Here is a 12,750-nt window from a genome sequence, read left to right on the forward strand (position 1 = left end):
TTTCTAGGTACCTGCACCTGATAATGGGAGATTATTTATAGCTGGCTTTCTTTTTTTTTTTTTTGCAATGAGCAATTATTTAGCAATTATCTGAAATAAGGACTAATGTAGTGAAATACTAGGAATTAAAGAGAACTGTTACATATTCTGTGCTACTGGGAATTAAAACCTTTTCTGGTATTGAAATGTTGAATGTAGTCATTATCTCAAGTGACTTGCAGCATAACACGCTTATTGTCTGTGTGCTTTAATCCTGATTTGATATGTCAAGTGGAAGAAAGATTAATTTTACTGTATTTTATTCCTTGTTGGAATTTGCATGGCATGCTGTGCCCTGCTCCTTGTCTCATTCCCCATCCTGTTCTTAGTATAGTGTTTGGAGCAGCTTGCCTAATTGATAGCCATGCAGGAACCGAGAGATGGTTCCAGTCATTACTCATGTTGGACACGGTAGGCAGATTGTAACAAGCACACTGGGGAAGGGTCAGGGGGAGATTTAGTCAAGTAGGTACAAGCCAGTTAACTCCGGCAACCTTAGCTTCCACAGGCCTCTGTCAATGAAATGGTTAAAGTGTGACAATTTTGGTGCATTGCTCTCAGCTTTGTCTCTTATCTCTCTTGTGCAGGGTTACTTGCAGTGCCAGCTTTGTGCCCTTCCTGGCACAATGTAACAATTCGTATAGGCTAATGCAGTGTCTAATTCATTGTCCTAATAACCTCCACCCCCCCCCTACAACATGTGACGAGCGTCAGGCGCTAATGACCCCCCTTCCCCCCACCTCCTTTTCCTTTGTCGCCCTGACAGATTCATTGCTAAATAGACCTTCAGAGAACAGAGCTAAATATAACCAAGGAGACCTGCAGAGCATTGCATGTTTACAGTACACCTGCAAAACATTTCTACCTCCTTTTAAAAAACAGCACCTCTGCTACTGTCATGGCCGGGAGTACTACAGAACATCTATTGGTTTTTTTTCTGCAGAAAATTGCTTCTTATTAAACTTGCTTTGCACAATAATTATATAGCTAGTGATTTACATTGTATCCTGCACAGGATGTATTATGTAGAGAGCATCACTTCCTGGCCACTAACAAACTAACATCTGCAGACTATTAGTTAGATAATAAGATTGCCTTTCAATTATTGTTCTGTAAAACATGTTCATTCTTGCACAATTTGTAGGAAATGCAGATAATTGCAAAACTTGCTCAGAAGGGTCATTTAATTTCAAACATCTTGATATGCAAAGCAGTATCATCATCATCATTAATTTATATAGCGCCACTGATTCCGCAGCGCTGTACAGAGAGCTCATTCACATCAGTCCCTGCCCCATTGGAGCTTACAATCTAAATTCCCTAACACACACACACAGACTAGGGTCAATTTTGATAGCAGCCAATTAACCTACTAGTATGTTTTTGGAGTGTGGGAGGAAACCCACACAAACACGAGGAGAACATACAAACTCCACACAGATAAGGCCATGGTCGGGAATTGAACTCATGACCCCAGTGCTGTGAGGCAGAAGTGCTAACCACTGAGCCACCGTGCTGCCCTACTACTTTATTGTTCATTGGGGGTCTGCCTTTGAAATCTGCAGATCATTGCTCTTTGGATATGTTGCAAGTACTAGTTTGCAGCCTGGTATCATCTTTCTTTTCCAATTCAAATATAACATTGCCCTCTAATTATTAATCGTTTTAATAATAAAGTGAGTAATGCTTCAGTGACTAGGGGAATTGCTTCCTTATTAAATGCTGCACATACTAAGTCATAACCATGCAGTGGTTTATACCCTTTGTTGGGGGAAATGGAAAGTTGCAGACTATGCACTCTCTTTCTCTCTCGGCTATACAGTAGTAGGCATGACAAACATTTCTGCTCAGACTACAGTGACACCTGCACAATATATTGTGTAACAGGTGACAGCTGGAGAGAATTGCACCCTAGCGTTACACCTAATTTTAAACACCGCAAAGCAGCTAGGTGTCTTGTGTTGTATAATGGGTAAAATGTACCATGTAATGCTCCTTGATTAATGTTTATTTTAAGGTGAAGCTATTTTCCCTGTGTGTAAGTCATTGGGACATTATAGACAAAGGACATGTGACTTCTACAGTATGTAAAATGTGACCTCACTTTATCTTCAACATTGATTGGAAGAGAGATTGAAGAGTGTAAGTTAATGAGGTTAGATGTCTATATTCACCCTAATAAGCTGTACTTTTTTCTCAATGTTTGTAGGGTGAAGCTTAAATATCTTCTTGTCTGTCTTGTCACCTGCATCTTTACTGCTCTCTGTCCCTGAGCCCTGGACTCTTGTACATTTGTCAGCACTCTATCATATATGTGCGGTTATTTGACTGCAAGTGCTTTGACAAAAGTGGTCTAAGACATATACCTATCTACTCAACGGTGTTAATGGCAGTACCACTAAATATACTTTATATCATTTATATTGTGGTTTTATTTCACCCCAGTGCTGCATGGGAAATTACAACTGTTCTATGCCACAAATAATATGCAAGTGCTAGGGAGAGTGCAGGAAAAAATAAATATAGTTTACATTTGAAATATGAAAGAAAGCATTTTTATTCTAATATTTTGGTTTCGATAGAGACTTATCAAGGATATAGGTTTCCAATGAGACCGAAATGTTGGAACAAAAACACCTTTTTTTCATATTTGAAATGGAGAGTGAAGTTCATCAGATATGTTTTCTCATCTTGAGGAGTTCACCAAGCACTGCACAAGCTGATCTTGGAAGTGACAAGCAACAATCTTTCATATTTTTATTACTGCGCAAAAGTTTTAGGCAGGTGTGGAAAAATGCTGCAAAGTAAGAATGCTTTCAAAAATAGAAGTATTGATAGTTTAGTTTTATCAATTAGCAAAGTGAATGAACAGAGGAGAAATCTAAATTAAATCAATATTTTGTGTGACCACACTTTGCCTTCAAAACAGCATCAATTCTTCTAGGTACACTTGCACATAGTTTTTGAAGGACCTTGGCAGTGAGGTTGTTGCATACATCTTGAAGAACTAACCACAGATCTTCTGTGGATGTAGACTTGCTCAAATCCTTCTGTCTCTTCATTTAATCCCAGACTGACTCACTGATGTTCAGATCAGGGCTCTGTGGGAGCCTGTCACAGTTATAGACACCGTAGGGGACACTGGCTCTTATTTACGCAACTGAACAGGGAGATGTGGAGTCTAAAGTACCCCCGGTCTTCACCCGGGACCCCCGCAAGGAGGTATGGTCTTGACTGCGTGTGATGCACAGGCCGCCGTTTTTCAAGTCAGTTACCAGCGCGGTGGAGTGGTAGACGTTAATATTCCGGTTGAACCAAACAGTAGCGCAGTACACGGAGAACCAGAAGAAGTGGCAAGAGCAAGGTCAATGCCAGACTGTGCAGTACCAAATCGGAATCCAGGAGAATGAGCCAAGGAACAAGCCAGGAGTCAGCAAAACATGATGGAGCATACAAGACAGGAAGTGCTGGAGCTGGTGTGAACCGATACTCAGGCACCCTAATGGTGCCAAAGTGTTATTTAAATAGAGGATAGGGGAAGCTGATCAGTCGGTCAGCATCAGCTGACCGCCGACAGGAAGCTCGATCGTTTCTGTGCATGCGTGTGCAGCGAGGGTCCGAAATCGGAAGTGCTTCCCGTTGCTAGGCGACCGTCCCCTGCACTTAGGAGTATATGGACGGCGCCTGGCCAGGCCATATCACCACTTCCAGGACTCCTTGTTCTTCTTTACGATGAAGATAGTTCTTAATAACATTGGCTGTATGTTTGGGCTCGTCCTGCTGCAGAATAAAGTTGGAGCCAATCAGACGCCTCCCTGATGGTATTGCATGATGGATAAGTACCTGCCTGTATTTCTCGGCATTGAGGACACCATTAATCCTGACCAAATCCCCAACGCCATTTGCTGAAATGCAGCCCCAAACTTGCAAGGAACCTCCACAATGCTTCACTGTTGCCTGCAGACGCTCATTATTGTACCGCTCTCCAGCCCTTCAGCGAACAAATTGCCCTCTTTTACATCAAAATATTTACAATTTTGACTCATCAGTCCAGAGCACCTGCAGCCTTTTTTCTGTACCCCGGATCCTATGTTTTCGTGTATAGTTGAGTAGCCTGGCCTTGATTCCATGTTGAAAGCAAGGCTATTTGGCTGTAATTCTTCCATGAAGACAACTTCTGGCCAGACTTCTCCAAACAGTAAATGGGTGTAACTGGGTCCCACTGTGTCAAACAGTCCTCAACATTGCCTGTTGCTTTGTGCTTCTTTCAAAAGAGCTTGAACAGCACATCTTGAAACCCCAGCCTGCTTTGAAATCTTTGCCTGAGAAGAGACCTTGCTGATGCAGTATAACTACCTTGTGTCTTGTTGCTGTGCTCAGTCTTGCCATGGTGTATGACCTGTGACATGAAACTGTCTTCCACAACCTCACCTTTGCAGCAGAGTTTGGCTGTTCCTCATCCAGTTTTAAGCCTCCTACACAACTATTTCAGTTAATAACTATGTTGCAACCTACATATGAAAATGATGATCATTATCATTTGTTTGGTATGGTTGGTTAGTCATACACCTGACTATAATCCTAAAAAATCCCTGACTTTATGCAAGCGTACCTAGAAGAATTTATGCTGTTTTGAAGGCAAAGGGTGGTCACACCAAATATTGATTTGATTTAGACTTCTCTCCTGTTCATTCACTTTGCATTTTGTTAATTGCTAAAAAAAAAAAACTATTACCACTTTTATTTTTGAAAGCATCCTTAATTTGCAAAAAAAAATTTCCACACCTGCCTAAAACTTTTGCACAATATTGTGTGTATGTGTGTGTGTGTGTGTGTGTGTGTGTGTGTGTGTGTGTGTGTATATATATGTATATATGTATATATATAATGCTTTGTACATTTCTTCTCTCTTATGTCTTCGTTTTCTACTCACTGCATTGCTAACTATAAATATCATGAGTATTTCTTGCACTGTGACATTATTCTCTTTATGTCAGCTATCTACCTTTACTAGAACCTAGGCTGCTGCTGCGTGTCATGTGACTCTCCCTGGCTCCCAGCACAATCATCATCATCACCATTTATTTATATAGCGCCACTAATTCCGCAGCGCTGTACAGAGAACTCACTCACATCAGTCCCTGCCCCATTGGGGCTTACAGTCTAAATTCCCTAACATAGACACACAGACACACACAAACTAGGGTCAAATTGTTAACAGCCAATTAACCTACCAGTATGTTTTTGGAGTGTGGGAGAAAACCGGAGCACCCGGAGGAAACCCACGCAAACACGGGGAGAACATACAAACTCCTCACACAAGCAATACATTTTGAAATAGGTCCAATGTATCATACACACAACACAGACAGGCCTTGTCCCAGGTACTTTGTACTCACCTCTCTCCTCTTAGCACCCCAGACTAGACCCCTATATTATGAGCAAATTTTCCTTGCTTCCTAATAGTATCTGTACTCAGCCGGGAACAGATATGTACAGATTGTTGATTGTCTCCACTAATAACTATGTTAAAGATTAGACATGTAAAGACAGGTAGTGTATAGGGTAGCCTGGAGTAGTGGTATATCCTCACAAGGAGATGCATCAAATCCATATTTAAAGGTTTGAATGACACTCGAATTGTGCCAAAAAAGTTTTCCAAATCCTGATTATAAACCAAATCCTAATTTGCATATCAAAATTAATCATAATAATAATGCATTATGATCAGTAAATTCTAACGGATTAATTTTGCTAAAAGTCCTCCAGCTACAATCTAGTCTTGAACGGAGACATAGATTTGTTGCATCCCTATTTTTTTTATATTAATAGGCTGGTTTACTTAAAGCAGCAATCTCACATAGATGATTTATTTTTGTTTTCTTTGAAAAGCAAGTACTTTTTAAGCATGTATATTTCTTAGTTATCCTCTTCCATGTGACTGTGGTTGTGATGGTAGTCGAGAATCATAAATAATTAATATCAACCGGAAAAAAACAAAAGACAAAATGGTAAATACCAACATTTTTTTCATGTAGCCTGCAACAGTGATTTTTGCCAGGATTGCTGTTTTAAGCTTGAAGCTTTCAATGGCTTGGTGAATCTAAGTTTGCTCGATTGGCTCCAATCAGGCGTGGCCATAGAAAATGTTCAAACCAACCTCGGTTTTAAAAGAATGGAATTTGGGTAAGACCAGGTTGATAGGTGGTTCTCATCAAACAGACTTGTGGAATGTGGCTGTATGTATAAATTACTAATGGATCTAACTAACAAATGGATTGTTGTCTAGGCACTTGAGCACACTCTTCTTCACAGTAAGCAAATCACATTTGCATCATTCGGTGTCATCAAGTGACCTGGTTTTCGGTTCTACTGAATGAAGCTAATTCCACTCACAATAGAAGGTGCTTTCGGAATAGTTGCTCCAGAGACGGAACTAACGAGCTGTGGGCCCAATTGCAGGGAAGTGGGGAGGAGGGAACCGATGCCCACAGCTCGCTAGTTCCCCATTCAACGGGCCCCATTATCTCCATGGGCCCCGCACCGCACCTGCTGCACCAATGATAGTTCTGCCACTGAGGTGCTCTCTCCAACAGTCTTCTGTGCACAAAGTGCTCAACACTCGAGATATGCAGTAGCCTTCACACGGAAAAGTTGTGAGACCAAGGGGTCTACTAACTTTCTGTGGCTTAAATGATCTTTTAAGACAATCGTAACATAGTTTACAGTTGACATATCAGTAACAATAGCTACTGCTGCTGATGCGTGAAACCTTTGTATATCTAAAAGTTGGTAATTAGGCTATGAACAAGTTGTTTTTCGGATCTCAGTGTATTTGGGCATCTATATATTGACAGACATGTTATCCTGCACGAATAATCGGTAAACAATGTGATTAGTTGTATCTCATTTTTACTGGACATTTCTATTTCTGTTGATAACATGACCATAAATCCCACCCCGCAAGCTCGCTGCCTAGGTGTAATCTGTTTATTCCCCACATCGACTCTATATCTCAATCATGTTATATACATCTAAAGGACATTTCCAGAATACGCACATATCTCACACAGGACACTGCAAAATCCTTAATTCATACACTCATCATCTCCCACATTGACTATTGCAATTCCCTCCTTACTGGTCTTCCCAAAATCAAAATTGAACCTCTACAATCTATTTTGCACACAGCGGCTAGATTGATTTTCCTTGCAAACTGTTCTTCCTCTGCTGCGCCCCTCTGTCAGTCTCTACATTGGTTGCCTGTTTTTCATCAAATCCAATATAAAATTCTTCTACTAATATACAGGGCCGGCAACAAAATTGCACCGACATACATCTCCTCAATTGTCACAAAATATCTCCCAACTCGATACCTCCATTATGCACAAGATCTGCGTCTCTCTTCCACTCTCATTACATCCTCCCATTCCCTCCCTCCCACAATAACACTTTTCTCTAGTTTTCAAACCTTCAAGCGTTCTCTGAAAACCCACCTCTTCAGACAAGCTTATAATATTCCTCAACCACCATCTTAATCTCCCTAGGTTACCCTATTACCACCTTCTACACAGCTAACCCAAGAACACAACTCTCTGACCAACATTGCTGTGTGACTGATCACACAGCCCACTCAATACTTTTTACCTTTGCATTCTAGCTGGTCCAATGTGCAATATAATATAGCATGTGCCCTTGTGTTTCAAACTCCCATTGTCCCATAGATTGTAAGCTTGCGAGCAGGGCCCTCTTACCTCTCTGTATGTATTACCCAGTGTTTTATTAATGTTTGTTCCCAATTGTAAAGCGCTATGGAATTTGCTGGCGCTATATAAATAAATGATGATGATGACGGACATTCGTTACCTACACACTATGGGCCTGATTCATAGTGTGTAAACTGCGTGCAAGAATTCCCATATCCAAGTACAAGTGGATCTCAAGAAACGTTTCCATTTGAATTTGGGTATAAGTTCACTCTGGCTGTACATTACATGCTGTATACAAACAGACAGAACAGACTCCAGGATGCGCACATGTATATGTGCGTTAATCAAGTCCCATGAGAATGTTCACGGACTTGTGTTCCAAAGATCAATCAGGCCGTATGTGAGCACTGGATAAAAAAATAATATTGTATTGAAGAATTGGATAGCTATGGGAGCAGCTTATTGCTAGGGACCACAAACATGGGTTCCCATACTGGACAGAGCTGATGCGGACCTTACTTTGGCATGACAATCGTGTTTAGGCCACAAGAACCGATATTTACATCACAGCGTGTGTGGCCAGTTTAAGGGTATCAGACCATCTGCAGTTTGAAGATATGAAAGTGGTTGTGTATTCTACCATGTGCATCCATAACATCCTAGATTTACACACCGCCCACATGCTGCTCTTGATGAAAACTCGTGCATAGTTTTCCAGGCGGCTAATAATAATGATAAGAGAAGGATTGTTTGCTTTATATCAGTTTCTGTACCACCGGTCTTTGTAAAAAGTGGCAGCGTGCCATAACTCCTCGCTACAGGAGGCGATAAGAAGATGCTAATATCCTCTTCCTGACTGCCTGCCACCCAGATCCTACTCTTCTCCCCCCTTCGCTGCAGTGATAAGGCGTAATAAAGAGGTTACCAGCACAATGTCTTCTTACTAAGAGGTTTATCTAGCTCCTCTCACTTGCAGGAAGATACATGTTAACCTCTATTCTTCTCTCTCCATATCTGTCCTAACTATTTCTCCTGATTTATCCCTTATCTCTCTATCCCAAACCTATTCCTCCTCACCATTACATCTATCCAACTATGTATATTTTTCATTATCACCCACCTGTCTCCCTCTTTCACCCACTCCCTCTCCTCAGTTTCTCTCCTCACCCCCTATCCTCACTCCTCTCATTCTAGTGAAGAATTCCTGTGTCTAGTTTAATTTATTTGGAAATGAAATTCCTTTATTGATTCTGCATTTAGAACAACAAATCTCAGGACTGTTACCAGAGACTGAGGAATTGCTTTTACGTACGATCAGCTGTGCGCTCCAAGAAGGTGTTAATTATTTTGTTAACCCAAAGCAGTCCCATTCATGTCTCTAGTCGCTTAGATTGCAAGCTCTGTGGACTATGTGTCATCGTAGGCACTGTAAACTAGTTGAAAGTCTCCTTTCACATCTGTAGCTGTCTCTTTTTTCTCAACATACAGCTGCCATCCGAATCCTCTTCTGTATCTGCGTCTGTCAAAAGCTGTCAATCACTCACTAGATGTTTGTCAGACAAGAATTGTGTGTCTGCTAGCATTGCTCTCTCACTCTGTCAGGCATGTCTATCTTTCTGCCTGGCATCGACAGTCTTTCTGCCTGAAATGTCTTCATCTATCCCTCTCTCAGAGGCCTCTCTCGGTCATTATCTTCTCTATCTGCCAGTCAGGACTGGTCCCAGCCTCCGTCTGTCTCTCTTTTCTCTCAGTAGCTGTCCAAGGTGCTGAACTCCCAGTAATGAAGCGCCAGTGGAGGACGCTCAGCGGGGAAAAGCTCTCACAGCTTCTAATATATCAAGGGAATGATTTCATCTGTCAGAGAAAGGGCAAATCCTGCGGTGTGAGGACAGCTGGGGGGATACGGGAGAGGAAGAAAAAGAAATATTGTACAGCTAATGGGGTTGTGGAGATGGCTTAAAAAAAAAATAAAAAAAAATTATATTTTCGAATTTTCCTCAAGTTCTACTACAGATTTAAAGCTAATATTGCAATGCATATCTGCATGGTTTAACAATTTTTCCAAACATAAATTAGGTTGTGGAAGCCAGTCTTTTCATACTGCTAGAATGTCTTTTGAACCTGTCTCCTCTTTGATTGCAATGCTTGGGCCATAACAGAGGCACTCCCAGCAATAAAATAGGACTAGAGGATAAAATGAAAAGGTTAAAAACGACACACCAGTACTGCATAGTCACAGTACGTGCTATCTGGCACCCTAACCCGTTGCTGAAATGCAAATTGATTTTTAAAACATGACTTGTGCATCAATTCCTGCATATGCTTTCGTCAATACACTGGCCTTTTCTTGTTCGGCCATCTGCTATAATTGTATGTACATTAGCTACAGGGGTTGTGTTATTACGGATGGGTATGTTCCACTAATAACTGTGGGTGATGGGGTTTATGATATAAGGTAGCCGGACAGAGGGTTAAGTTTTAGGGTATGGGATTGGAATGAATCGACCTCTGGGCGTCTCTCGCTGTCCCCTGCAGTGCTCTACCAAAAATTGGCTGGTCTGCTAATGTTTTATTGAGCTGTTAACATGTATTGAATTCACTAATGAGGACAAATGTCAGTACTGACTGGAACTGAGCTATGTGGGACCGAGTCGCCGCTACAAAGCCACATCATCCATTATGCAAGGTCTAAATACCTTGCTGATAAAAGGGATAGAGACAACAGAGAACACTACACCCTACAACACCTCTTCCATATCGACAGACACAAAAAATAGTCATTTAATGTGCAATCCGTATTGTATTGTATAGCTCATAGTACACCAATCCTGGGTAATGGCTACATAAGGAACACTTATTCAATATGGAATGAATACCAGACAGGTCCATAACTTTACATGCACATATTACTAATCAATATTTACAACATTAACAATAAAGGTTATATAATACTCAATAGAAAAACTTATAACCCAGAGATCATCACCCTATATGTAAACTCTCTAGTTCAAGGAATATTTAAATACAACTGGATTTGGCAACTTTTGGTTCACCAGCCGATGTAAAAATTAGATGACTCAGACTGCCAATCCAGCCAGAAACATTCTGGGACTTCTGGTTCCACAGCAATATAGCCACATTCTGCCTGAGAATTGGTTACATAGTAACAGGTAATTCTTTATTGCACATTCCCAAGAAACCCCGTTGTGTTATACAGAGAACAGCTACATAGGAATACAAATCAGATGCTCACGAAATGAACTAGCAAGTGTATATGTAGCACAGCACGAGTATAAAAACAGCTGGACAGCCATCCTGTTGTGTGTGCACTTAAGGTTGATCATATGTGGGTGGCATTGTAATGATACCCGAAGTGATGACTTCTTATTCTGTGGAACACAGAAGTGTGGAAGAATATGCTGGCAGCAGTCTAACAGTATAATTGTCTCATGATTGGACTTAGCAGCGAATGATGGAGAATCACTTTATAAACAAAGACTTTCTGACACTGGAATATTTGCAAAAAACTATCTGCACTATAGACCTGTCACAAAGCTGACACTCAAAAGGGATACATAAATACATAATAGCTAGGGTTTGCAGTGGACTGTTTCAGCATCAAATTAATAAGCCGATTCGCTTAGCAATAAACCCCTTTAGCAGCAAAGTGTTTTTGTGTGTTGTTGCACTGCAGGGGTTAGTGCACTAAAAGCTTCAGTTGTGGGGGTGGCTACCCGACTCTTTACAATTTATACTCACACACCCCCAAATCGCTGGCAATCCCCATACTGAGGACTTGCGGTCTCTTTAAAGGAGGAGGTTTTTTTTAATGCAGAGTCTGATCCCTCCGCCAGCTTTAGCTCTCCAGTACCAGGGTATCCCTCCGCGCTGAGCGCATCTTGCAGTGGGAGAGCGGCCGGAGCCCCCCGGGTGAAAGCGCCATGGGAGCCTGGGGACTGAGCCTGGGGGTTCTACACTGCTTGGGGGTCTACATCCATCTGAGCCTTGGAGACAAACACAACACAGCAGATGGTATTAGTGATGGGTCTGGCATCTCTTTGGTCTGTATTATGGGGGAAGGTGGGGGGGGGGGGGGGGTTGGTTAGTTTTGGGGTGCCTGAGCTATATGTGTCTGAGTTATAGAGAATGTTACTTGTGGTCACCTGTAACGGGGTTACATCAATTATAAAGCAAATAATCGCCCATGACGATCTGCTACTAATTATGTCTTCTATACATCTGTCTGAATGGTGTTTTGGAAGGTTTTGTGGGTGCTCTGTAATTAATGGTCTGGAAAGCAGTTTTTCCAGCTTTGTATATTGGTGTATACGTGGAGGTCAGGAAATTTCAGAAGAAGGGTTAAAGAGCCAGAGGTTCCTACGATCCTACCCTGAGCCCTAACATGAACGTTTGTGGAAATGGTACGAGATGACAGGGGTGCTAGATGCTAGATCTGTAGTCAGATGTGGCCAATGCTTTAGATGGTGTGTTTCAGTGTTTAGACACAGGGAATGGAAATCTCTGGTTATTTCATTTTGGCTATTGATTTCTAGGGAGAGTGCTCAGGATTTCTGTTTAAACTGCATTTTGGGGATGTCTGGTTGGAGCTTGACAGATCTGTTTATCCATGCATGATTACTGTTTTAAAAGTAACGGGGTTAGAAAGCCGAAAAGACATACAATAAATGTGAATGGTCCCAACATGTTTCTGGTTATCTAAAGGGAGGAGGTGATTTCACTTAGTGGTAGTGTGAGTGGTGGTGGTGGGATTTGTACTAGGGCTGCTGCGATACAGAATTCGATATTTAGTTATGCAAAATATGTACATGAAAAAGCCTAAAGGGTTTTATATCATGATTGAAAATGGTGATATCTTTTAGGGCATGCTAACTGCGTTGGTTGCAGTTTTGTAATAATTCTTATATTGTTTCATGATATTGTACCTATAAGTGAGAATTTGGGAAGTAGCAAAACAATACTTATATAGAATAATATGTATTTG

At 41.3% G+C, this 12,750-nt stretch overlaps 1 protein-coding gene across 2 annotated transcripts in view; it reads left to right on the forward strand.

Moving 5' to 3' along the window:
- Positions 1–11,557: 11,557 nt before the first annotated feature.
- VSTM2L (V-set and transmembrane domain containing 2 like) overlaps positions 11,558–12,750 on the forward strand; it is a 49,239-nt gene continuing 48,046 nt past the window's right edge. The window contains exon 1 of one of the 2 annotated variants that reach the window (XM_075177650.1): positions 11,558–11,780. In XM_075177650.1, the coding sequence (XP_075033751.1) occupies positions 11,690–11,780 (91 nt within the window). In that variant the 5' untranslated portion in view covers positions 11,558–11,689. The remainder of the gene's footprint in view (positions 11,781–12,750) is intronic. The other variant, XM_075177649.1, reaches the window with a different exon arrangement.

The sequence above is a fragment of the Mixophyes fleayi genome, chromosome 6 (genome assembly GCF_038048845.1).
Source record: "Mixophyes fleayi isolate aMixFle1 chromosome 6, aMixFle1.hap1, whole genome shotgun sequence".
Taxonomy (NCBI): Eukaryota; Metazoa; Chordata; class Amphibia; order Anura; family Limnodynastidae; genus Mixophyes; species Mixophyes fleayi.